The 27,446-nt window shown below is 40.6% G+C and overlaps 4 protein-coding genes across 4 annotated transcripts; all 4 read right to left on the bottom strand.

Annotated features, from left to right (window-relative positions):
• Window positions 1-2,186: 2,186 nt before the first annotated feature.
• On the bottom strand, window positions 2,187-6,406 carry LOC139473102 (heparan-sulfate 6-O-sulfotransferase 3-B-like). Its single transcript, XM_071255625.1, has 2 exons — window positions 5,865-6,406; window positions 2,187-2,853 (listed from the first exon to the last, which is right to left on the bottom strand). The coding sequence occupies exons 1-2, from the start codon at window positions 6,404-6,406 to the stop codon at window positions 2,187-2,189; spliced, it is 1,209 nt and encodes a 402-aa protein (XP_071111726.1).
• Window positions 6,407-19,461: 13,055 nt separating this feature from the next.
• Window positions 19,462-21,949, bottom strand: LOC139473143 (heparan-sulfate 6-O-sulfotransferase 3-B-like). The gene is made up of 3 exons (XM_071255662.1): window positions 21,468-21,949; window positions 19,891-20,394; window positions 19,462-19,591 (listed from the first exon to the last, which is right to left on the bottom strand). The coding sequence occupies exons 1-3, from the start codon at window positions 21,947-21,949 to the stop codon at window positions 19,462-19,464; spliced, it is 1,116 nt and encodes a 371-aa protein (XP_071111763.1).
• An 849-nt stretch (window positions 21,950-22,798) lies between these two features.
• LOC139473142 (trans-Golgi network integral membrane protein 2-like) lies at window positions 22,799-23,716 on the bottom strand. Its single transcript, XM_071255661.1, has one exon. The coding sequence runs from the start codon at window positions 23,714-23,716 to the stop codon at window positions 22,799-22,801; it is 918 nt and encodes a 305-aa protein (XP_071111762.1).
• An 18-nt stretch (window positions 23,717-23,734) lies between these two features.
• LOC139473141 (trans-Golgi network integral membrane protein 2-like) lies at window positions 23,735-24,304 on the bottom strand. Its single transcript, XM_071255659.1, has one exon. It carries the CDS (start codon window positions 24,302-24,304, stop codon window positions 23,735-23,737), a length of 570 nt encoding a protein of 189 aa, XP_071111760.1.
• Window positions 24,305-27,446: the final 3,142 nt, after the last annotated feature.

Raw genomic sequence — 27,446 nt, 5'->3', positions numbered from 1 at the left:
GTCCCAATCAAACCCACTAATCGAAAACTTAATAAAACAAAATATTAGCCCTAGAAACCAAGCCCTAGCCCGGAAACATCCACTACTTACTCCACTTACTACTTACCTAAACGAACACAAAATAAATAATCTGAAACAAAACAATAAATCATCCAATATCTTCACTCCAAAACTTAAATTACCAAAAATAGACACAACACTAGCCGATACACTAAATAAACAGACCGATCCTAACATCGCTAAAACCACCACACTAGCATACATACATGAAAATTGGCCAAATTGGTGTCACATATACACAGACAGATCCTCAGATCCGATCTCAAAACACACAGGTTTCGGAGTCCACATCGCACAAACAACCAAAGACACACAATCTTACCGACTCCCAAACAACCAATCCATATTCACGGCCGAACTAATGGGCATGGCCTCAGCACTACACAATCAGCAATCTAAAAAACACCAAAAAATCCTCATCCTAACCGACTCCCTCAGTGGACTACAAGCCCGCAAAAATAAAAACACTAAAAACCGCCCCAAACTAATAAATCAAATACTCAATAGCTCAAACAACTTAACTAAGGTAGGTAAACAAATAGAGTTCATTTGGATCCCCGCCCACGTAGGAATCTTTGGAAATGAAAAGGCAGATAAAGCAGCAACATTATCCCTTAAACTCCCAGAAATAAGCTTAAACTTACCCAGCTCAAAATCAGAAATCAAAAGTGTCACTAAACAAAAAATTAACAAAAAATGGCAAAATATATACCAAAACTCAAATAACCAAATCAGGAAAGTACTCAAAAAAAACCTATATAAACCCAAAATACTAAACCCATCCAAAAAAATCGACAGAATAATTACCAAACAACAAACAGGCCACACCCAACTAAATAATCACCGTAATATAGCTAAACTACACACAACAGGAAACTGCCCACATTGCAAACAACAAGAAACACCAGAACACGTACTCATTCACTGCACATACTACCAAACACACCGAACAACACTACAGACCACCCTAAATCTTAAAACCGGACTTACACTAGAATCAATCCTAAATCCACAAAATAAATTAGAAAAATTCAAAGCCTTAGGCATATACCTAATAAAAACAGGACTAATTAGTCGCATTTAAACCCCAAATAAAATATTAAAACCAAAACTACCTTATTTGATAACCACCCAACACACACAGCTCCCTTAGTTCGTCCCCCACCTACTCTTGGCATTCTTTCCAAATCTCAAAATTTCAAAATTACTATATAAGTAACCCCTAAAGCCCCCTCCTGGGTTGCACAAACTCACTTTTCCCCTTTTAGGAAACACATTAAATGGCCTGGCCGGGCCCGTGTGCGACATACGCTTGCAGTCGGAAAGCGCACGTTAAATCTCCAATATAAGTAAGTAAGTAAGTAAGCACTAATTAAGACGGGCCGACCTTGTATTTACGGTCTGGTGAACACAGCTCAATGGCCGCTCATTAACTCAAATTTCACATCTCACTGTTTTGTTTTATCTCACCATTCATTTGATAAATATGCCAACTTCAACTGTTACACGCATGGCACACGCGTGTGCAACGGGTTGCACACGCGCTGCACACCCGTGTCCAACGGGTGCTCACCCCGTGTGCAACCCGTTGAGCACCCGTGTCACATGCGTGTTACACGCATTCTCAACGCGTGTTAGTTGAATGAACTTTTAGGCAGTAGTGTATGTCTAGACCTGAATCGAACTCAGACATTAGACAAGGCTATCAATGATTGCCTGCAACTTCTCTGGGGGCTTGTTCCATAAAAAAGAATATATCATGGATATTAATGAGTCCCACTTTTGCGATGTTCGTTGAAGTGAATTGTTGTTTCTGCTCATTTGCATATTCTGATCCAAAAAGAAGTCACAAAACTTATTTCAAAATAAAAGGGGCGGTCGGGTAGCCTAGTTGGTAAAGCACTCGTTCGTCACGCCAAAGACCTGGGTTCGATTCCTGACATGGGTACCATTCTGGTGTCCCCCGCCGTGCTATTGCTGGATTATTGCTATAAGTGGCGTAAAACCATTTTCACTCATTCAAAATAGAAAAAGAAGTAGTTGTTAATACAGGTTTTTTGACGTAGTACATATTCCCTGCAACAAGTAAATTTCGTTTCGAGGGTGGACCCACCTCGAACTTTCGATTAGGCGGGCAGAGTTGGCTCCCTTTTCGGACCACTGATAATGTGCCCTATTTTCGTGTGAATGAATTTTCGAAGTGAGGAATCCTTTGTTCTTTCTGCCAACATTTGTAACCTTTGGAAAAACAAGTCCTTGGCATACTGGTATAGCATGACATCAAACCTGTTCAAATGAAGTATTTTGTCACGTTGCGCATTGGGCAATTTGACTCTGCCACTCCATGTTTTACTGGGTGGAGTATCCTTGAATTTTTTAACAAAATTCAAATTGAAGGTATTCTCAAATAAGATCTGTGATAATTCTTGATAACCTGTCAAACCAAAATAAACCATGTTTCGTAAGTTCTCTTTTGCACTTGCAAGCATACGGTAGTGTCTTTCGTCGAACGTGAAACCGGAGACGGAAGTGTTGTAACAACCAACAATGCTCAGGTTGGCTAACATCCGTGTTTGTCTGTTTATTCCAAGATTTGATGCACAGTCCATGAAGCCATCAAGTGTGACGTTTAACCAGTTCTCGCTAAAGCATGGAGGAAGTTCCGCCTCTGTGGCAGCATGGCCATTGCAAATAAGTTTAACACCTATCCATGTTGCTGCCCTGTCGCTCACTTGTTTCCATTCGCTGAGGAACCTTTGAAGGGGATCTCTCACCATGGTAACATACAAATGTCTGAAACCAATACAAAACACTACAGTACACACACTACAAAATGATAACGAACAATGACGGTGATGTGCATGTTTTACTCATCATTACCCAGGGCAGTAGGATGCAAACATACATAAATGTGTTTAGATATCACCAAAAATGAATTGCGATATTGCCTTACTTGCTACATTGTTCAAAACGTACAGGGTTCGATCAACAGGTCGCGTCATGCCAAACGCCATTAAATATCTTACTTGTTACACTACCTGGCACTCGGCATTATGGAATAATACATGAACACGTCTGTCATATATAATTGGTTTGAGTGCGGTATCAAGGCTAACACAAGCAACCACAGGTGCATGCACGTCGTTAAAAATTATGCGAAAATATGTTTAACCCATCATCTCACCTCAACGTTTTGAAATCTTAAGCTGTCTAAAATGATATACATTCGTTTCTAATTGGTCAATCAGGGATATGAAACCACATTCAGCAATATTCTAGCAATATCACAATGGGTACAATGTAATCACAATACGATTTGAGGATTGCATTAATATCGTATAAATATAAACTATTCCAATAGTTTGGATGTACATTTCTTCGTTTTGTTCACAAGGATGGGTCGTAACGATCAGGCAGTCAAACTCTCTGAGGTTTGTCAATGTGCTGAAACGCTGAGTTCAAGATTAAAGGATCTAAATAATCAGAAAATACGCTTCTATATGTATTTCCCGGGGAGTTCCCGGGCGTTCCCCCAGGAATGTGGAAGTAGCTCGTCAATGTTTACTTCATTTAAAGAATACAGTCTCGTGGAAGCCGTATGAACGTCAAATTGTGTCGTTCATTTAAGAATTGAACGTCAGTTTGGATAGGTTCATTGAAGTGTGAACGATTTAAAGGCGCTGGTTAAACTGGAATAATATCGTAACAATGTATGGTTAAATTTGAAGTCCTCTGGTTTCGCCGAAGAACATTGCAACAATTTTATTTTGTCGGTATTTGCCGGCTCTCGGTCACATACGTTTCCCACTCATACTCAGTTACGCAAAGAAAAATAGTTCTTTGAATATATACAACATAATCTAGAAATATGTCAACATAATTTCGTTCTCTGAAAAAATTTACAAACAATATTTGGGATAAATCAAATCTTAAAAATAGGTTACAGGAAGTTGAACAAACATATGCACCGAGGCGAGGTCAACCTTCAAGCGCGGATTTATATATGACGTCACATAAGTTTGTAAAGAGGTGCATTTCGAGTCGAATGGGAGCTTGAGGATGAAAATTATAATTACTGCTGTTGAAAATGACGTTTATGGAGCAGTTATGGAAAACACACCGACGCATGAGCCCTCTCATGACACGAGCAAATTGGGAATATCACCGATTTGTGAATGTGTTGCATGTGTTTGGATAATCGCAAACCAATTCGGACGACGCGGATTGGACTGGTGGGGATTGAACCGAGTGCTCTGAAACTTGTGTGTTTTGTGATAATTTTCAATGTCAGGGTATGTTATATTTGGAGTTTGGGATTTGTCGAGTGTGATGAAATACTTTGCTTAGCTGGTGTTTCTTGTCACCCGAGATGAACCTACTGTATGACCTGATACCCGTTTCATTTCTAGATCTGTGCCCCGTCTCTCCTCATGACATTCTCCCGCCGCTTCTCGGCCTAGAATGCACGGAGAAGGTCGGCCAACTCAGAAGCCGGAATAGTAGATTTCTTATTCCGTTTAGGGGTATTTTCTCGTCCCCGATGACCAATCAGTAAAACAGGTAGGCAAGATTTTTTGTTTTGTTTTTAAAAATTTATGTTTATGTATTATGTTTTCTTAAAATCTTAGATTTTTTCCCGATACGATAGTAAATCGGGTTTTAGTTTGGGATTGATCAGGAGCAGTCGCGTTTGCTCTGTGTCAGCGGCCATATCTGAGCAGGATACGACATTGTTTTCACTGTTGCTAGATTCCTGTCGTTTCCGAAAACAAGGCATCAAAGTCAAAATCGCTCAATAATTCAATTTCGTTCACCTCAGTAATTTTACAGAAATAATTTTCTTTACTTGCGTTGTTAGTATTGAAAGGACAATCCATTTTGTTTAATGTAGCAGCTAGCCGAAAACAATCACCAGAACCAAAGCATTTATCTATTTATAAGTCCGCTGAAATGTTACAATAGCAGGCAAAAATACTAAATTAATTATATTGCTGATAAATGTAAAATCGAGTTGATCGTAAACAACGATCGAGAATTCGGGGAAACCCCGGAAAGTAGTTCCGTCAAAAGTTCACACGATCAATTTCACAAAAAATTGTTCACATCGTGTGAACTTTTTCTGTCCGTTCACAGGTGTGTGAACTCCAAATATCAGATCACGTGACTACCCCTTAATCCAATCAGCATGAATGAAACAGTGTAAACCTCAAAGTATGAAATTATAACTCATTAACGTCACTTTCGCGGTCATCTCGTCCAATGGAAAATCATCTTAACTTCAAATTGAAAAATTATTGAGTTATTTACCGTGATAATAGTGAAACGTGGACAATAACTAAACATTGCAAGACTTAACTCCCACGTTATGCTGACTTTTGAAGTAGTTGCTACAAACCTTCCATCTCTGTGAAGAGAATTCATATGTAGAAAATAATTATTAATCACATAAATCGCCATTTTGTGTTTACAGGTTTTTATTGGTCTTTACTCAAAACCTCTATGAACTATAAAGAGTTAATTTCTTTCAAAGTAGATTGTATTGAAGATGCTGTGTTTCCAATTTGGATCTAGATCCTGCTTTTGTGTTCAATTTAGCGTTTCTCCTGATAAAATGTCGCTACTCCTCGCCCATATAATGAACCAACCAACAGTAAGCAAACGTATAATCACACGTACATGTAGCACTGGCAATGTAGGAAAACAAGTTCTAAAGCAATTTTTTTTCATCTTGGATGTATTTCTCGACCAATTAGGTGTGTCTTCACCAAAATGAACATAAGTCATAATGGACTAACGATTCATACCTTTGGTTACTTTGTCCCCTACGATATTTCTTCATTACACCATCTACACATTCGTGAAAGTACGTCCAGTCTGCGTGAAGACGACATGGCCACGCGTTGTCTTTAAATTTGAAGAGAACATCGTACCTCCATTTCTTCTGACAATCACGTTGACTTAATAAGTTCTTACTTGCATTACACTGACACCAATCTTTCAAATTCAAGTCATGCTGCAAATGGTTCTCAAAGGTAGTACTTCCGGTTTTCTGTACGCGTAAAAACACAATGACATCGCTTCCAGTGACACTGACGTTGACGTCTCGGATCAAATCCTGCACAGAGAAGTTATGCCTTGTCAGCTTTCCAAAAGTGTATGTTTCGTAATCGTCATATGGCGAGATTTGCAGGCTGTGAGGCTGCTGCGTCGACGTCTTCACATAGGACTTACGTGACCCTTGGAAAAGATACACTTTAAAAGATACGAACAAAGAACAGGTGGCTATACATAGTATTGTCATCAACGCCATAATGGCAGATAACTTCTTCAAGCTCGATAACTTCATCTTCGATGACGGCTTTCTACTATGTGACTTATTCGCGAACAGTATGTGTGAGACCTTAACTGTCTCTGGCAGCTGTCGAGTAAACTTAGCGTGTCACAGATGTGAAGTTATAATCAATATATCAGCCGTCCTTAACGAATCACCAAGTTGACAATGTTCACACTTCATACTGCAATTCATTTGTTACTTACTTACTTACTTTGGAGATTTAACGTGCGCTTTCCGATCGATGCGTATTTCGCACACAGGCCCGGCCAGGCCATTTAATGTGTTTCCGAAAGGGGCGAAAGTGGTGTGTGCAACCCAAGAGGGGGCTTTAGGGGCTGCTTATATAGAATTTTGGAATTTTGAGATTTGGAATAGGTGCCGATGGGGTTGGGGAGGAGAACTAAGGGAGCTGGGTATGGTGGATGTTTGTTTGTTTATGTAATTTTGATTTGGTAGATTATAGTGTTTTTAGATGCGTTTTATTAGTTCCGTTTTGATTAAGAATACGCCTAAGACCTTGAAGTTTTCTAGTTTATTTTGTGGGTTTAGTATTGCTTCTAGAGTGAGAGCCTTGTTTAGATTGAGGGTGGTTTGTAATGCGGTTCGATGTGTTAGGTAGTGAGTGCAGTGGATGAGTGCGTCTTCTGGGGTTTCTAGTTGTTTGCAGTGTGGGCAGTTACCTGTAGTATGTTTTTTAAAAAAGTTTAGATGGTTATTTAAGTTGGTGTGTCCTGTTTGGAGTTTAGTCATTACTGTGTCGATTTTTTTTGATGGATGGAGAATTTTTGGTTTGGTTAGTGGTTTGCTGAGTACTTTTTTGATTTGGCTATTTGAGTTTAGATAAAGGTTATGCCATTTTTTTGTGATTTTTTGCTTGTTTACGCTTTTAATTTCTGATTTTGAGATTGGTAAGTTTAAGCTTATTTCTGGGATTTTGAGGGATAGTTTAGCTGTTTTATCGGCGTTTTCATTACCGTATATTCCTACGTGGGCAGTTTCCACAAGAAGGTTATTTGTTTGCCTGCCTTAATTAGGTCGTTGGAGCTTTTAAGTATTTGATTTATTAATTTAGGTCAGTTTTTGGTATTTTTGTTTTGGAGGGCTTGCAGTCCACTTAGGGAGTCGGTACGTGTTAGGATTTTTTTGTGTTGTTTGGATTCTTGATTATGGAGGGCTGAGGCCATGCCCATTAGTTCGGCCGTGAATATTGATTGGTTGTTTGGGAGTCGGAAGGATTGTGTGGGTTTAGTTGGTAGTGTGGTATGGACTCCGAAACCTGTGTGTTTGGAGGTCGGATCTGAAGATCCGTCCGTGTAAATGTGACACCAATTTGGCCAATTTTCGTGTATGTATGCTAGTGTGGTGGTTTTAGCTATGTTTGGGTCGGTTTGTTTATTTATTTGGCTAGTTAGTGTTGTGTCTATTTTGGGTATTTTAAGTTTAGAGGTGAAGATATTTGATTGTTTGCAGTTTTGTTTAAGATTTTTAATTTGGTGTTCATTGAGGTAGTTTGTTATTCTTTGGGATATTGAGTAAAGTAAGGGGTGTTTACGAGCTAGAGCTTGTTTTTTTTGGGCTGATATTTTGGTTTATTAAGTTTTGGATGATAGAGAGTTGTTTAGGGTGTTGTATATGGCGCAGCCGTAGTCTAGTTTTGATCTAATTAGTGATATGTAGAGAGAGAGGAGGGTATCTTTGGAGGCTCCCAAGTTAGAGCCAGTTAGGCATCTTAGGGTGTTTAGGTCTTTACTGCATTTAGTTGTTAGATTTGGGATGTGAGCATCCCCGGTGAGATGTTCATCGAAAATAAGTCCTAAGAATTAGGTTTGTTTTTGAAATTTGATCGTTTGGTTGTTTAGCTGGAGGATTGGGGAGGCGGGTTTCATGTTTTTATGTTTGAATACTATTCCTGCTGTTTTTTCTGAGTTAAGGGAGAAGCCCAATTTGTCAGCCCATTGTTGTATTTTATTAAGAGATTTTTGGAGTAAATTTTGGGCCATTTTAATGCTTTTAATGCGGATCCAGAGGGCTCCATCATCCGCGAATTTCGATGTGTTTACTTTAGAGGATAGGCCCTCGAATAGATCGTTTATCATTATATTGAAGAGGGTGGGGCTGAGGATACTGCCCTGGGGAGTGCCATTTTCTAGGGGACATTGGTCCGATAGTGTTTGGTCTATACCCACGGTTATTTTACGAATGTTTAGGAAGTCCTAATTCATTTGTTGACTGACTGATATAAAAGATTTAACGTGCGCTTTCCGACTACAGCGTATTTCGCACACGGGCCTGGCCGGACCATTTAGTGTATTCCGAGAAGGGTGAAAGTGGTGTGTGCAACCCAAGAGGGGGCTTTTAGGGGTTGCTTATATTGATTTTTTGAAATTTTTAAATTTGGAATAACTGCCGAGGTGGGTGGAGGAGGGAACTAAGGGAGCCGGGTGAGGTGGGTGTTTGTATGTTTATTGGATTTTGGATTGGTAGATTAATTAATTTTTAGATGCGCTTAATTAGGTCTGTTTTGATTAGGAATACGCCTAGGCCCTTGAAGTTTTCTAGTTTATTTTGAGGGTTTAGTATTTCATCTAGAGTAGGAACCTTATTTAGATTGAGGGTGGTTTGTAGTGTGGTTCTGTGTGTTTGATAGTGGGTGCAGTGAATGAGTGCGTGTTCTGTGGTTTCCGGTTGTTTGCAGTGGGGGCAGTTGCCTGTGGTGTGTCTTTTAAGTTGTTTTAGGTGGTTATTTAGGTTAGTGTGTCCTGTTTGGAGTTTTGTAATTAATCTGTCAATTTTCTTTAGAGGGGTGTAGGGTTTTAGGTTTGGCTAGTGGTTTTCTGAGCACTTTTTTGATTTGGCTATTTGAGTTTTGATACTGATTATGCCATTTTTTGGTTATTTTTTGTTTGTTTACACTTTTAATTTCTGATTTTGAGATGGGTAGGTTTAGGCTTATTTCTGGTATTTTGAGAGATAATTTAGCTGCTTTATCGGCGCTTTTGTTGCCGTAAATTCCTACGTGGGCGGGGATCCACAAGAAGGTTATTTGTTTGCCTGCTTTTGTTAGGTCGTTGGAGCTTTTAAGTATTTGGTTTATTAATTTAGGTCGTTTTTTGGTATTTTTGTTTTGGAGGGCTTGTAGTCCACTAAGGGAGTCAGTGAGAATTAGGATTTTTTTGTTGGTTTTAGATTGTTGGTTATGCAGGGCTGAGGCCATGCCCATAAGTTCGGCCGTGAATATAAATTGGTTGTTAGGGAGTCGGTAAGATTGTGTGGATATAACTGGTTGTGTAGTATGGACTCCGAAGCCTGTGTGGTTGGAGATCGGGTCTGAAGATCCGTCAGTGTATATGTGACACCAATTTGGCCAATTTTCGTGTATGTATGCAAGTGTGGTGGTTTTAGCTATGTTTGGGTCGGTTTGTTTATTTATTTGGTTAGCTAGCGTTGTGTCTATTTGGGGTATTTTGAGTTTAGGGGTGAAGATATTTGATTTTTTGCAGTTTTGTTTAAGATTTTGAGTTTGGTGTTCATTGAGGTAGTTAGTTATTCTTTGGGATATTGGGGTGAGTAGGGGGTGTTTGCGAGCTAGAGCTTGGTTTCTTGGGCTAATGTTTTGGTTAATTAGGTTTTGGATGAGAGGGTTTGTTTGGGACGCGGCCCAGAAATTAAGGCTTAGATGTTCCCTGCGTAGATTTAGTGGCATTTCTCCTGTAAGGGCCTGAAGTGAGGTGTAGGAGGTGCCATGTTGGGTGCGTGTAATTAGTTTGAGAGCCTGATATTGTATTGAGTCAAGTTTTTTAGAAAGAGAGTTGTTTAGGGTATTGTATATGGCACAGCCGTAGTCTAGTTTTGATCTAATTAGTGTTGTATATAGTGAGAGGAGGGTATCTTTGGATGCTCCCCAGTTAGAGCCGGTGAGACATCTTAATGTGTTAAGGTCTTTGCTGCATCTAGTTTTTAGGTTTTGGACGTGAGACTCCCAGGTGAGGTGTTGATCGAAAATAAGTCCTAAGAATTTTGTTTGTTTTTGGAATTTGATTGTTTGGTTGTTTAGCTGGAGGATTGGGTAGGCAGGTTTCATGTTTTTATGTTTGAATACTACTCCTGTTGTTTTATCTGAGTTAAGGGAGAAGCCCCATTTGTCTGCCCATTGTTGTATTTTATTTAGAGATTTTTGGATTAAGTTTTCTGCCATTTTAATGCTTTTAGTGCGGATCCATAGGGCTCCGTCATCCGCGAATTTTGAAGTGTTAAGTTTAGGGGATAAGCCCTCGAATAGATCATTTATCATTATATTGAAGAGGGTTGGGCTGAGGATGCTGCCCTGGGGAGTGCCATTTTCTAGGGGACACTGGTCCGATAGTGTATGGTCTATACCCACGGTAATTTTGCGATTGTTTAGGAAATCTTGGATGAAGTTTATTATTTGACCTTTTAGTCCTATTTTTTTTAGTTTTTGTATTAGCCCGTGGTGCCATACCATATCGAAAGCTTTAGAGAAGTCGAGGAATATGCCTATGGTATATTGCTTGTTTAGCTGTCCTGTTTTTATATCCTGTTCTAGTCGGGCAAGGTTATCGAGAGTTGATCGGCCAGGAGTGAAGCCGCTTTGGTCAGGATTTATGATGTTGTTTTGGTCTAGGTAGTGCTGTAGCCTATTTTTAGTCATAAGTTCCATTATTTTGCAGAGATTTGAGGTTAAGGAGATGGGCCTATAGGAGTTTGCCTGATCTGCTGGTTTATTTGGTTTAGGTATTGGGATTACTAGAGCTTCCTTCCATGAGGATGGGACCTGTCCGTTTAGGTAGACTAGGTTGTATAGTTTAAGTAAAGTTTGGAGTAGTTTGGTAGGTAAGTGTTTGATTCATTTGTTCTGAACCCGAAGATATTTATACACGGGTTTTGCTAAAGACCTGGACGACAACTTCGTTTGACAAGCAGCAACCCTAGTGACATGGCGAATATTGAGTCAGTATTAGCGGCAATAACAACATTGTATGGATGAAAATAGATATCCTAGACAGTGCTATCGTTTAATGCAGAAGCTGGGTGAGGCCAGTGGTAGATATTTACTTTTCAGTTTCGGTGTTGAAGATGTTTGGCTGATAATGCTGTCACAACACGATGAACAGAGAACACATAGGTGGAAGCCAATAGGGACTTGAAGCCAATAAACAGGATAAGTGATTATTCCTTGATGAGTTCATAGTAGGCGGGTGGGATGAAATATCCTTAATCTCTGTTGATTGATGGCTTGTGGCGGCGAATGTGGACTGCTTCTGTTAGTTTTATTTTAGTGAAATCATGGAGGTAGTTGGCCAGCGGTAATCCAAATCATCAGCAGCCGTAGTATGACTCAAACACATCCCCAAAGTTCACAGAACGTTAATATCAACTTTCAGCATCAGCCGGGTCTTGATTTCTTTCCAACGCCAGCTTTATTGAGTGCAACTTTTATTTCAAGCGAATGACATATAATTGCCGTAGCCGCCATTTTCTGCCGTTTGTAAAATCAAGGGATCTCACTCCAACTTGAATGTTTGGGATGGATGACATCACGACGTCACGACTCTCCGCGTTGATTTAGTTCGCCGTAGATAATTAAAGTTTGATGTTTAATGGATTGTTTTGTTAGGATTTATGTATCTGTTAATATAAGTATTGAAGTTGAGTTTGTTGGCGTTCATCAGCTCATGATCACGTGAGCAAATTTACCATGAAGCAAGGCACTGTCTTCATCATCTGATGAACGTCAACTAATACAACTTCAGTCCTTAAATAATTGAGTATACCCACATATCCTGATTTCCCTGCCTAATTACAGTCCACATCACTCACTAGTACCTTTTTAAATTAACGAGAACTTATTATAGAAGTGATATAAAAGATATTAACATTAAATGTATGTATGTCCTGAAAATCAGGTTGTTCAAACTCCAATGCTTGATATTGTTTTTAGATTTCATTCAATTTTCTTATATTTGATACGAACATGTATTCTCAAGTCTCAAGTACATGTTGATCTTTTGATTTCTACAAAATAGATTTTAGATGGACAAAATACGCGATCGAAATGTTTCAGGTATGACGTTAACTTGCTATTAACACAACGCTGATGTACATGGATATTGTTTGAACTAACAGTAACATGCTGTAATCGGATCCTCGAAAGAACAATCTTGAAAAAAATAAGAACCATTCCAGGAACCGGATCCAACTAAATTTCATTATCTTATCACTATCCCAGAAAATGACAACAACTGAAAGTCATTATCTTACCACCTTTCCGGGAACTGGTTTTCCCACACGCACTAACGCACGCGTACGCACGTACATACATACATACACACACACACATACACACACACACACACACACACACACACACACACACACACACACACACACACACATACATACATACATACATACATACACACATACATACATACGACATCACAAATAATATAGACCTAGATCGAGTTGAGTATTGCACCTTTATTTCTCTTCATTTGAAAGATACAGTGGAGGTAACTCCGCCCATATAAAGGTGGAGGGCCTATACAACCACTTCAGAGTTGGGTTGAACGCCGCCTTTAACAGTATTTCCAGTTATATCGCGGCGTGTCAGCTTAATGTGGGAGGAAAGCCCGAAGTGATGCAGGTCTCAGACGTTTACCAAATCGGTGAAACCAACGAGCAGGGCTATGGTGGAACACTTCAGAGGAATACAAAAGACTGGGGTGGACTGTGTCTTTATCTGTGTCGTTTTCAGTTTATTTATGTGAAACCGCATGTGGTGTTAGACAAGGACGTGGAGTCCTTTTATCACAACATGAAAAGTGATCTGTTAATGGTGAACATATTGAAGTGATTGCATACAATAAATACATGCATCTTGTAATTTTGGTTTCATGTAGAAATATATTTACTCAAGCATGTGCTACTTCAGCTAATCAGGCAAACAAGGCTCCAGCACCTGTAATAAGGTTGATGTTCAAACATTAAAATGGAAGCACTGATATATATTTTATTTTTTTTACTGTAAAATGTTACCTATGTTGCTACATGGTGCAGAGATATAGTATACAGAAGTAGGAAAAAAAACATTGAAATTGTACATACTAAATATTGAAAATACGTGTATGCTTGCGTGAAGTAGTTTAACTTGGAAGAATGACACAGTCTGAAATATCGCCGTTTCCGGAACTTACCACACCAGTTTTAGAGAATCCACATATTCTGTGAATATAAAGAAAGTTTTTCCTTGATTGTATTTAGGATTATGGTTAGTCTTTGAGACAGGGATTTGGTGATTACTTGGCTGTACTTGAATCGTATTGACCCTGCAAATCCTGATCACTAAATAGTTGTTATCAATTGTAAATTAAAATTTTAATAGCAGAGCTCTTACAAAATTATGATGGCGATGAAATTATTTTAAAATGTTCAGCTTATACTCGAGGAACAGATATTTCCCCTTGAATTATTATGAATATCCAGCCGTGAATACATTTTAGCCTTTATTTTACTATACCTTTACGACAAATAATTGCAACATTTTATTACTGTTTGCACTCTATCTATTAAAAAAGTTTAAAGCTTAGAAATTATAAAACCAATGGCAATTGAAGCGCTCTGTCAATCACAATTTGCCTATCATATCTGCTCATCAATGTGCTAAATTCAATGCGTCTAAATTACTTTGAAAGCTTTTCCACTCCGTACAACGCAAATACAGTCATATCCATGAGTTAATACAACACTAACGAAAAAAAATAACATTTCACAAATTGTCTATTCTATCAATAAACGAAATAGATCAGCATATTTTTGTTTCCTGTGTGAAAACCTGTTATATGGATTGATTTACAGGAAATTTCAACATCTGTAGAAATTTACACAGATAGTTCGCAATGACATATATTAATGTCGTCATTACATATCAGTAGTCACACTATGATGGTCGAGGAAGGCCATTGACACACATGAAGGATGCAATAAAGCATAGCGGTTAAGTGAAACAAGGAAGCGAAGAGCGATGCAATGCCACAATGAAGCAACGGTATTGTGCGATGATGTGGTTTGACGATTGTGTGATAGTGCTAATCGATGATGCGATGCGATTTTATTATGGTGAGATGTGGTGTAATTCAATGATTCAGTGGGACACAAGCACTAACCGATGGTTAGATTGTGAGATGATGACATACAATGGCCCGATGGGGAGATGTGAGATTGTGAGATGATGCAATACAATGGCGCGATGGTGAGATTGTGAGATGATGCAATACAACGGCGCTGTGGTGAGATGGTGAGATTGTGAGATGATGCAATACAATAGTGAGATGGTGAGATTGTGAGATGATGCAATACAATGGTGCGATGATGAGATGGTGAGGTAGTGAGATGATGCAATATAATAGCGTTATGGTGAGATGTAAGATTGTGAGATGATGCAATACTATGGAGCAGTGGTGAGATTGTGAGATGATGCAATACAATAGCGTGATGGTGAGATGTGAAATTGTGAGATGATGCAATACTATGGAGCAATGGTGAGATTGTGAGATTGTGAGATGATGCAATACAATAGTGAGATGGTGAGATTGTTAGATGATGCAATGCAATGTTGTGAAAGGACGATGTGCTGAAATGGAACTGAAGTGCTAAGCGATGGTGAGATCGGGAAAAGATGCGATGAAAGAGAGCGATGTTACAAATGGGATGGATCTATGGGGTGATGCGAAGGAAGAATGGGTGGATGAAGGGACGTGATGGAGGGATGACCTATAACTTTGCAGTATATATGAGCGAGAACATAGACAAACATAATTTATGATAATCATATTCAGTTCAGTTAATCAAGGCTACAATTAACTGGCGGGTTGTATTGTTTCACAGGGTTTTATACAATTGTCCAATTCGGCTAGTGACAATCCTGCGACCCACCAAAACCCACAGGCTACATTTGCTTTTTCTCTTCTGTTCAATTCTGTCAGCAGAAATCCACTCCTCACCTCGTCTCTGGTCATTCTTCCGTCACTTGCATTTCACAGGTTCCGCCCTCTGCAAGAGCATTGTCGTTTCTGACAGTGTTGATGTTGTGTCTTTCAGTCTGACCTCGATTCTCCACATATCGACCAACCTAGGGTCAGCGTCAAGCGTGAACCTCTCACTCTCAGTCTCCCTTCACAAACTGCGTTAGCACTTGTTCTTAAATTCGTCTCATATAGGCTTCGTTGAAACGGTTTGTCAGTTACAATAAATACTTGAAGTTCCTTGAGATTTTGAGTTTCGTGAAGATTCGGGGTAGGTCTTTAGCAACCCATGCTTGCCGTAAAAGGCCACCATGCTTGACGTAAGAGGAGACTAACGGGATCGGAGGGTCAGGCTCGCTGATTTGGTTGATGCATGCCATTGAATCCTAATTGCGTGGATCGATGCTCATGATGTCAATCACTGAATAGTCTGATCTATACTCGATTATTAACAGAACGCCGTCATATAGCTAGAATATTGAGTGCGGCGTTAAACTAACAAACAAACGATTTCATGAGTTTTATCGTCAGTGTGACAGTCAGCTCTGAAAACACCAGGATAACGAGGGTAATCAGCCGGTTTTCTCTCCACTCTGACAATATCAACCTCTTTAGCTTTAGACCATCTGTCACAACAGCTAAAACATTGTTCCTCTCATTTTCAATGTTTCAGTCGCCTAACATAACACATGTTGAGTCTAACAAGATCTCCCTCTTTGTTGTTCACATAGGTTCGCATATCAAGCACTTGTTTGTTCACATTGTCATAAACAGCTAAATGTCTGTCTTTGACCTCATCGATCGGGTCGCTGAAGTGCTCTGTTTGGTTATCCATGTCTTTACCTCTCTTATCTACATGACATTTTCGTCTATTTTCTGAATAATTTGTTGTTCGAACCAACGATTCTGCTTAGAGTGTATTGTTTTCGCTGAGTCTGAAATGATGTATCTGGCAGCAAGTTCACTGTGATATCAGTCTTATGATTCTCACCTCTAGATTTCTTATACTGTGAGTCCTGATCCAATTCTTGTGATGTAAGTGATTGTGTTCTTCCTTGGCTTAGGTCGTCTACACGCCGGGGGAGGCCATGAACGCTGAGACATGTCATGATTGGTTGCTTTGTTGTTTAACGCTGCACTCAGCAATATTCCAGCTATATGACGGTGGTCTGTAAACCATCGAGTCTGGACCAGACAATTCAGTGATTGATATCATGAGAATCGATCAACGCAATTGGAATCGATGCCTGCCTGACCACCCGATCCCGTTAGTCGCTTTTTACGACATGCATAGTCGCCTTTTACAGCAAGCATGGGTTGCTGAAGACCTATTGTACCCCGGATCTTCACGAGTCAGACAAATCATGTCGTCAAACCTAGATCATTCTCTTTCATTATCACGTTGTCCTTTCTCTTCCAAATATCCGCAAACCATCAACGGCTGGTCGTATGGATTACTTCAGGAAGTTTCAGGAAGTGTGCAGTTTCTGCTTTTTGTGACTGTCTCTCTCACTCATTCAAAAACACGTGTTATCAGCTCCAGCCAATTTAGATTCATGCTTGGTACTTTTGTTGCAACAGGATTACATTAACACAAACGGCTGATTCAAAGATCGACGTTTATGCATTATAGATTGTACCGAATAATCTAAAGTTTGTCAAAGAAAGATATGTTCTCTCTCGGCTTATATCAAGTGTCGTAATAATGTATAATATTACTGACTGTGATCGCACATATTGAAGGATTCAGAGTACTTAGTTGTTAATTATAATTGCAGTCTCCACAGTGTGTGTGCAACCGTTCCTTCTTGTCAGAGAAACTCTTTACATAAGGGGATTGCTGGCTTGACTTAATGCTCTGGTTGGTTTTGTTGCTATTTAACGACTCCCTAGTCAATATTCCATCAATCAAGTGATTGATATTATGAGCATTGATCTATCTGTCTTTGCTGTGTTGGTTACGTGAGAAACTTGTCAACGGACCTGACCACCGGATCCCGTTAGTTGCTCATGACCAATTGTAACGTAGATCTTCACAGGTATAAAGTGGGGCGGTCGGGTAGCCCAGTGGTTTAAGCGTTCGCTCGTCACGCCGAAGACCGGGTTCGATTCCCGACATGGGTACAATGTGTGAAGCCCATTTCTGGTGTCGCCCGCCGTGATATTGCTGGAATATTGCTAAAAGCGGCGTAAAACCATACTCACTCACTTACTCACAGATAAAATGCGGAGGAGTTCATCCCCCTTCACACGACTGGGCCACGCGTGACGCAACCCGTGCGCATCCTGTTTCTCACAGGTGTGAAACACATCCGCCACGCACGTCAGAGCCGTGTGCAACGTGGCCCACGCTTGTTCTATAATTTCCATTAGGTTCTTCGACTATAAGGATCTGAAATCTTAAATCCAGGTCAAGGCAATGTTCTGAACACATTATACAAGGCATGCTCTCTTGCACTTACCATTAATCACATGTCCTGCAAATTCGGTCGATCGTTACTGCATGAAGTTTAAGTGGGGTAGTGTAGAACCATGTTAAATGAGTACAATATGTATATTTAGGGGACTTGTGGTATTGATACTTTATAAATGAGCCAGAGACTCACAGAATGCAACTTGAATTCCAAATGAAATGACATGTATTGTTCGGAAACATTATTGGCTAATCTAATTATCTATATACACCACCGCATAGGAGTGTATTCCCCTTACACGCATGTGCCACATAACACACAAACCTTGTCCACCCCGTTGGTCACTGGTGTTGAACCCGTTGGTCACTAGTGTTGAACCCGTTGGACACTGGTGTTGAACTCGTTGGTCATTGGTGTTGAACCCGTTGGACACTGGTGTTGATCTCGTTGGTCACTGGTGTTGAACCCGTTGGTCACTGGTGTTGAACTCGTTGGTCACTGGTGTTGAACCCGTTGGAAACTGGTGTTGAACCCGTTGGTCACTGGTGTTGAACTCGTTGGTCACCAAAAATGTATTTCCTCAATATATATACATAGTTCGCATCCACATGAATACTTCTCCACGAATTACGACTGTTGTAATTCCCGACTATTGAAAGTAATAATAAAAATTTTAAAAATCCAAATTAGTCTGACAGTCTACATGTTTGTTTTATTATATTGACAACAAACGTTGGCATACAGTGAATAGCTGTTGACACGGGTGGGGGTGGGTGGGGGGATGGGGGTGTGTGGGGTCATTATGATGATAGGAGGTCAGGTGAGGTGAAATGGGGCTTAAAGTCGCGTCCAAGATTATTGCAGTTATATAGCGACGTGCATGCACGTGTGTTATGTGTGTGGCTGCTTGTACTAGTCCGGACTGATGCCGATTTATAGTGCTAGCTCATTGACATACCATGCCGCAGTTTAACATGAATACCCCACTCAGACACATTATACTGACACCAAGCCGACCAGTCCTTGTTTTAGCCCCTTAAAGCCGAGCGCCAGACAGGGTAACAACAAATACCATCTTTTAACGTCTTTTGTTAACGCGACCGGGGATCGAACCCCGAACCTGCCGCTCTCCGGGCGGACGCTCTACCGCTCGACCCTGGAGGCGGTCCGATATAACAGGAAGCAAACAGACAAAATATCATAGGTTATTTTGATTACGTTTTGTAATGAAAATTAAAGCAAACATACACGTTTAATTAAATTTTCACTAGCAATGCATTACCTGATCAGTAATCAATGGCAATATTGTTCAGAAACCAGCCAAGCTAATTTATTTGCACAACACTAGGATGATGGTAAAAGTCGATTTGTAACTCGACACAACAAACGTTGATAGTTGATCTTTTGCAAAATTGTTCATGCCGACTTGTGAGCTTTCGTGTCAATTCCCATTAACACAAAATTGAGTGTTTCATTGAAATTGTAATTGTCCATTCACAGAAACAACTACTGACATAATTCATGTGTATTAGCCATGCCTAAAAACTGATACGACGCCAATACAAATGTTCGTATGACACCAATGATGTGGTCAATGTTGCTTCGCCTTAAATTACTTAGCATTATTAACTAGTCTCATGAGAATAAAGTTCCGAAGTGAGAAATCCTTTGTTCTCTCAGCCAGCATTTGTAATCTTTGGAAAAACAAGTCCTTGGCATACTGATACAGCATGACGTCAAACCTGTTTATAAAAAGTATTTTAACACGTTGCACAATGGACACAATGGACCTGCCACTCCATGTGCCACTGGTTGGAACATCCTTAAATGTGAAATTCAAGTTGAAGGTATTCTCAAACAAGATCTGTGATACGTCTTGGTGACCTGTCAAACCGAAATGAAATCAACATTGACTCATTTAGACGTTTCTATTCTCGTGTTAATCAATTTTCGAAGTGAGGAATCCTTTGTTCTCTCAGCCAGCATTTGTAATCTTTGGAAAAACAAGTCCTTGGCATACTGATACAGCATGACATCAAACCTGTTTATATGAAGTATTTTGTTGCGATACACATTCGAAAGAATTGCCTTGCCACTCCATGTTTTACTGGGTGGAGTATCCTTGAATTTTGTGATGAAATTCAAGTTGAAGGTTTTCTCAAACAAGATCTGTGATAATTCCTGATGACCTGTCAAACCAAAGAACGCCATGTTCCGTAAGTTGTCTTTTGCACTTGCCAGCATGAGATAGTGCCTTTCATCGTACGTGAGACCGGAAGCGGAAGTATTGTAACAACCAACAATGCTCAGGTTTGCTAACATCCGGGTTTGTCTGTTTATTCCGAGATTTGTTGAACAGTCAATGAAGTCGTGAAGGGTGACGTTTATCCAGTTCCTGCGAAAACATCGAGGAAGTTCCGCTTTTGTGGCAGCATGACCATTGCAAATACGTTTAACACCTTTCCATGATGCTCCTCTGACCACGTGTTCCCATTCGCTCACGAACCTTCGAAGAGGGTCTCTCACCATGGTAACGTACAAATGCCTGAAACATTTTCAGCATTGTCATGTTATCGTAAATCGACCTTAAGTACAAACTCACATGCACCATAAACACAGAACAATGAATACCACATGATAATGTAGAGCAATGTCTGTTGTGGGTATGTATACGCATTTATGTGTTTGTATGTATGTATGTATGTATGTATGTATGTATGTATGTGTGTGTGTGTGTGTGTGTGTGTGTGTGAGTGCGTGCGTGCGTGCGTGCGTGCGTGTGTGTATTGATGATGATGTAGATTTGACGAGCGCAATCGGAAAGACATTTGATATAATTATGTTTTTCAACCCTCACCGGACACTCTGCCAGATTTACTTAACCACTCACCTTGATACGCGTACAAAAAGACATAATACACGTACATTATCAAGTCGTTCACAAACATACGCTTGTTTAGAGCTGGCGAGTGAACGAATGGGGTTTATGTTGAATTCAGTATTATTCCATCAAAAGCATGGCTAAGAACACCAAGAATAGGTTTACACATTGAGCTAATATCTGACGGTTTTCCTTGCAATTGGTCATCACGAGTCAATACTATGTCTTCAAAAGGACCCCACTGCTCATCCTTTCGAGATACACATCGAAGATAAATATCTTGAACATTGAGATTTTACCTTACTTGTAACTTTGCTTGAAACGTTAAGCTCTCTAAAACTATACGGTTGGATGTGAGAGGCATGTTTGAAAACTAATGTACAACGTACGATGCAAAAGTTATCTACAGTACACTACGAACACGTTTATAACGAACTGACGGATGTTACGAACTTATTTTTTGGTCCCTGCCATTTGCTATATATATCCTGTACATATGCTTATAACGAACTACGGTTATAACGAACTAAAATTAGCGTTCCCTTTGAGTTCGTTATAACCGTAGTTTTCTGTATCACATAAACAAACAGCATAGTGTAAACATAGAAGCACACATTGTATTTATAACTTAGATTCAGAATGGGTCTCAGTATGTGTTCTGTTCACCAATCAATAGTTGTATTAACCAAAATATATGTAAAAATGGCATAATGATATGCAACGTCCACGACTCATACCTTTGCTTTATTTCTTGGCCGTGTCTCTCGTTCATTTCCCCTTCTGCACATTCGTGAAGGTAAGTCCAGTCTGCGTGAAGTCCACAGGGCCAGTCGGTTATTGTCCTTTGAAAGAGGACGTTGGACTTCCATTTTTCATAACAATCACACTGTTTGGATAAGAATTGATTGCACTGACACCAAGGCGAGACATTGAAGTGTTCCTGCATATGTCTCGCAAATGTAGTACTTCCGGTTTTCTGTATGCGCAAAAACACAATAACGTCGCTTCCATTTACACTGACGTTGAAGCTTCGGATCAAATCCTGGTTAAGGAAATAATGCCTTGCCAACTTTCCAGACGTGTATGTTTTATAATCATCCAACGGCAACGTTTGGTGGCTGTGGATTAGCTTCGTCTTTACAGAGGAATTAATCGACGCTTGCGAAAGATGCACTTCAATAGACATAAACAAAACAGAGGTGACTACAAGTGTGGTCATCAAAGTTAAAAGGACCTTTAGAGACTTTAAGTTTGGTAACGTCATCCTCGTTAGAAGTGTGGCTTTACATGAAACATTTTTAACTAAATGTGCTAGCAGCAGGATGATTTGATGTTGAAATATTGACTTTTAAATGAAACGTATCCAGTCACCGTCAGCTGGCGTGTTCAAGTAGGCAAGGCGTCATCAACGGCTGGCCCTACGTGTACTGGACGTGTTCTCCAATTCTAGCAAATCTGACCGCGGGTGATTTGGGGAATTATCAGTTAGATAATAACTTACGAGCCTGAAGTACATGCTGATAATAATAATAATAATAATAATAATAATAATAATAATGATGATGATGATGATGGATTGTATAGATGTCGTGAGTCAAATTAACATTTAAATACCTTCGAACCTTGGAAATCATGTCAATGGTCGTCAAATATGATTGAGAAGAGTTTCATCCACTACGCGTGTGTCAAAACGTGTTACAAAACTTTCACACCTTATTCCCAAATAATGTTTCGTTTCTGTTTTTTACAAGGTCAATGAGCAAATAATCCTCGAAATTATGCAACCACAAGCAGACAAATTAGAGATGTGTGTATGATTGTGTTTGGTCATTCCCAAACACTTGACCTTAACAAATAATTTATCCTCACTGTCCCTATGTTAAACAAAAACTAAACTTAACTCAAACGTTACCAAACCAAAGACTTTCGACATGGATATTTTGACGTTGTTGATGTAGAGTTTCAATATTAACTTAGCGAAACGCAAATCTAAAGTATGTGTCAACACAAACAGAAGTCTGATGAGCAACGACCATGTCACTGGTTTGGACCTTGTTCGTCCTCCACATCAAATGGACATGATGTGACCTTGTTTGAGCAGCCTTGATCTGTTGCAGAGTTCGGAAACTACGTTTGACGTCGCAGACGTCGGATGACTTTGTGCTAGCCGGTTTTTTACGTCATCTTGATGACTTGACACCTTCTCCCAAGGAGGATTACATGATTTCATGTCGGCGTTGACCTTCGGCCTCCTGTGTGGGGCAGATTTCATGTCGGCGTTGACCTTGGGCGTCCTGTGCGGGGCAGATTTCATGTCGGCGTTGACCTTGGGCGTCCTGTGCGGGGCAGATTTCATGTTGGCGTTGACCTTGGGCGTCCTGTGTGGGGCAGATGTCATGTCGGCGTTGACCTTGGGCGTCCTGTGTGGGGCAGATTTCATGTTTGCGTTGACCTTGGGCGTCCTGTGCGGGGCAGATTTCATGTCGGCGTTGACCTGGGGCGTCCTGTGTGGGGCAGATTTCATGTCGGCGTTGACCTTGGGCGTCCTGTGCGGGGCAGATTTCATGTCGGCGTTGACCTTGGGCGTCCTGTGTGGGGCAGATTTCATGTTGGCGTTGACCTTGGGCGTCCTGTGCGGGGCAGATTTCATGTCGGCGTTGACCTTGGGCGTCCTGTGTGGGGCAGATTTCATGTTGGCGTTGACCTTGGGCGTCCTGTGTGGGGCAAATGTCATGTTGGCGTTGACCTTGGGCGTCCTGTGTGGGGCAGATTTCATGTTGGCGTTGACCTTGGGCGTCCTGTGTGGGGCAGATTTCATGTTGGCGTTGACCTTGGGCGTCCTGTGTTGGGCAGATTTCATGTCGGCGTTGATCTTGGGCGACCTGTGTGGGGCAAATGTCATGTCGGCGTTGACCTTGGGCGTCCTCTGTGGGGCAGATTTCATGTTGGCGTTGATCTTGGGCGTCCTGTGTAGGGCAGATTTCATGTTGGCGTTGATCTTGGGCTACCTGTGTGGGGCAGATTTCATGTTGGCGTTGATCTTGGGCGACCTGTGTGGGGCAGATTTCATGTTGGCGTTGATCTTGGGCGTCCTGTGTGGGGCAGATTTCATGTTGGCGTTGATCTTGGGCGACCTGTGTGGGGCAGATTTCATGTTGGCGTTGATCTTGGGCGTCCTGTGTGGGGCAGATTTCATGTCGGCGTTGATCTTGGGCGACCTGTGTGGGGCAGATTTCAAGTCGGCGTTGAACTTGGGCGAACTGTGTGGGGCAAATGTCATGTTTGCGTTGATCTTGGGCGTCCTGTGCGGGGCAGATTTTATGTTGGCGTTGATCTTGGGCGACCTGTGTTGGGCAGATTTCATGTTGGCGTTGACCTTGGGCGACCTGTGTGGGGCAAATGTCATGTTTGCGTTGATCTTGGGCGTCCTGTGCGGGGCAGATTTCATGTTGGCGTTGACCTTGGGCGACCTGTGTGGGGCAAATGTCATGTTTGCGTTGATCTTGGGCGTCCTGTGTGGGGCAGATTTCATGTTGGCGTTGACCTTGGGCGTCCTGTGTGGGGCAAATGTCATGTTGGCGTTGATCTCGGCGCCCTGTGCGGGGCAGATTTAATTATGGCTGTAATGATATTCGAACGTGTTTGCATTGTGAACGGACCAGGGAGCAGCCAATAGATACCAGGCTTGACACACTGAGACTGTGAAGAGCAATGGGTCCATTTTCTTTGTTTATTAGTAAATATCTAAGTAGAAGTACACATCGTATGACGTGGTCTGACCTAAATTATATGCACATGTATCTGCCATGCAGTAACTTACTTGTGAAAGGAGAAAATCCATTCCACAGGCAATCGAATCGTCCACTTCAATGAGTTTGACGGTAATGCGGGAAGCAGCCTTGGATTGTATGTTTACAGTCTGTCGATATCTAAATCTGTGTTTCAGTTGTTTGTAAGCATACACGATCCATGCAAAGGCAATGATTAGATTGATATATTGATATCTCAGCCAAAAATGGATACATGTTCAGAGGTGAGGTGAAATTGGGTTTAACGTCCAAGATTAGTGCACGTATATAGCGACGTGCATGCACGTGTCTGCGTGTATGTGTGTGTGTGTGTGTGTGTGTGTGTGTGTGTGTGTGTGTGTGTGTGTGTGTGTGTGTGTGTGTGTGTGCGTATGTATGTGTGTGTAGCTGCTTGTACTAGTCTAATGCCGACTGCTAGCTCACTGCCCACTGCTAGCTCACTGAGATACCATACCGCAGTTTAACATGAATACCCCACTCAGACACAGTATACTGACAACGAGCCGACCAGTCCTTGTTTTAATCACACAGGGTAACAACAGGGTAACACCAAGTGCCATCTTTTAACGTCTTTTGGTATCTCCGGGCGGTCGACCACGGAGGCGGTCTATTGATCATGGAATGGTTGGAGATTTATGAATGAATGAAATGCAGTGCGCAAACACTTCTCTGCAGCGGATCAAATTATGTGTAATAGTTCAAATATTCCGCCCAAAGTGTTGATGTATTAATAAGTTACCGTAAGGACTATGAGTACCATGACAAACGAGAGAACATGTTGTATTGTAAAGGTGAGTGAGTGAGTTGGGTTTAACGCCGCTTTTAACAGTATTCCAGTTATATCACGGCGTGTCACCGTAATGTGGGAGGAAAGCCCGAAGTGATGCAGGTCTCAGACGTTTACCACTTCGGTGAAACCCACGAGCACGGGTATGGTGCTGACAAACCTAGAAACATAATAGGGGCGAACCGGGATTCGAACCCACAATCATAGGTTTCTTGCGTACCCAAGGGACGCAACTCTGCACAGCGAATCGCGGCGCCCTAGACGGCTGGGCCACCCGTGCCCCCGTATTGTAAAGGTGAAAACGACCAGGAAAGAAGACAGGAGTGTGTCTGTCAAAAATAAACGTTTGTGATGACTTCTAATTTTAGTTCGTTATAACCGTGGTTCGTTATGGGCACATAAACACCCTATATACAGCAAATGGCCGGGACCAAAAAACAGTTCGTTATATCCGTCAGTTCGTAATAAGCGTGTTCGTTATAAACGCAGTTTACTGGATATATATGTAATTACAGTTAAATGGAGTTTTCGACAAAATTTACCTTCTGAACTGTTGCAGTTGGAAACTTCAGTAACCTCCCCTCTCTTCCCCAATACCCTAATGTTTGGTAATCCAGATTGTTTTAATCCGGATTAATTCGTCTTGTGAAGTTTTTACTGAACACCTACAATACATCTTTCTAGAGTTATGCAATACTGATAAACTTATGGTACTTTTTAAATATCATGTATATTTTACAGCCGAAACCTGTTATTTAATTCTCCAACGAAGAAAAAATATTTTATATGGCTAGTTACGGGTAGTATATTTTCATACCCCTTTTACACCAATACATTTATGCTGTACATACAGTGATATATTTTAAGGCTCTCGTAACACTTAACGGGTGGCTAACTTATATGTCCTTTTATATGTATCTATGTAATTATTTTTGTGAGGTGAGACTCAAATAAACAATCTGTCTGTCTGCATCCTGTATCAAAACATCCCGAAATGGAAAGCGCTAATAGTAGCCATTTATGAAAAGGTAAAAACAACGTGTTTTTGTAAACATGTTGATCTCTAAATGGTCTACCGTGGTTCCTGCAAGTTCTTCGTGTGTACTGTATGCACTCGTTTGTTTGGACGAGGTGACCTAATATACACTGGGATGGACTTCCCCTACGCTTTATTATTTCTTTTGAAATGCCAAACGTAATAGTTTTCGTCTCAATGAGATTCGGTGACTGAACGCACACGCGGTATATATTATATGTTTATCAAGCAAAAGAAGCTAATACAGACCAAATGGGAGCGGTAATCCGAATGTTTCCGGAAACACTCGAATGTGTTGCCGATGTTGGTCTCCTTTTGTTTCCGGGCTGAGTCAGCTGATGTAATGTAAATTGCAAAGATGTTCCTCATCTATACAGCTAATGATGGAGCGTTACTGGTCAGGCAAGGGTTATAAAAGTGTAGTCACATGAAATAGACAACAACCAGTTACTTGTCTTTTTCCCGACGGACCGGAGCTACAAGATGACCAGGGTATTCCTCTCTCTGTGCCTTGCCTATAGCATTGTGCAATGCGTTAACGCCAAACCACGCAGAACTGCAAAAGGTTAGTTACCTGTATACATATATACTGTATTTACTTACCACGGTGATGTCAAATTAGTGAACAATTATTATTTTATTAATATTTACTAATCCAGCAATTATTTCCTCACGATGCCTATTTGATCTAAACATATTGGTCAATTGTAAATATTCAGTGAATATTTTTATAGACTCAAATGAATGAGAAATACGACTGTTTTGACATTAAGCGTTAACGTCAACACTACATCCAGCGACGGTTAACTGTGATACACAAGCGAACGGTATGTGAAGACAATAAGTACAGACATAAAATAATAAAGAAGTTGTTCATCCATAGAACTCGTCTTACTTCATCACACCAACTTCTAAATGCCACTGAAAGAAGATGATTGTTTTCTAATATCGCAAAGCAGGAATATAATATTCACGTAATGTTAGATCGGGTAAATTATTTACAATGACAGAATTCGTATTCAGTTTACTTAGCGTTTTAATGATTGGACAGCAACGCCCCTTGATGATAAAATAATCTACCTTA

Source organism: Haliotis cracherodii, unplaced genomic scaffold, assembly GCF_022045235.1.
Source record: "Haliotis cracherodii isolate W230 unplaced genomic scaffold, xgHalCrac1.p SCAF_27, whole genome shotgun sequence".
Lineage (NCBI taxonomy): Eukaryota > Metazoa > Mollusca > Gastropoda > Lepetellida > Haliotidae > Haliotis > Haliotis cracherodii.
The sequence above is the reverse complement of the archived record's forward strand: the minus strand, read 5'-3'. Positions and strand labels throughout refer to the sequence as shown.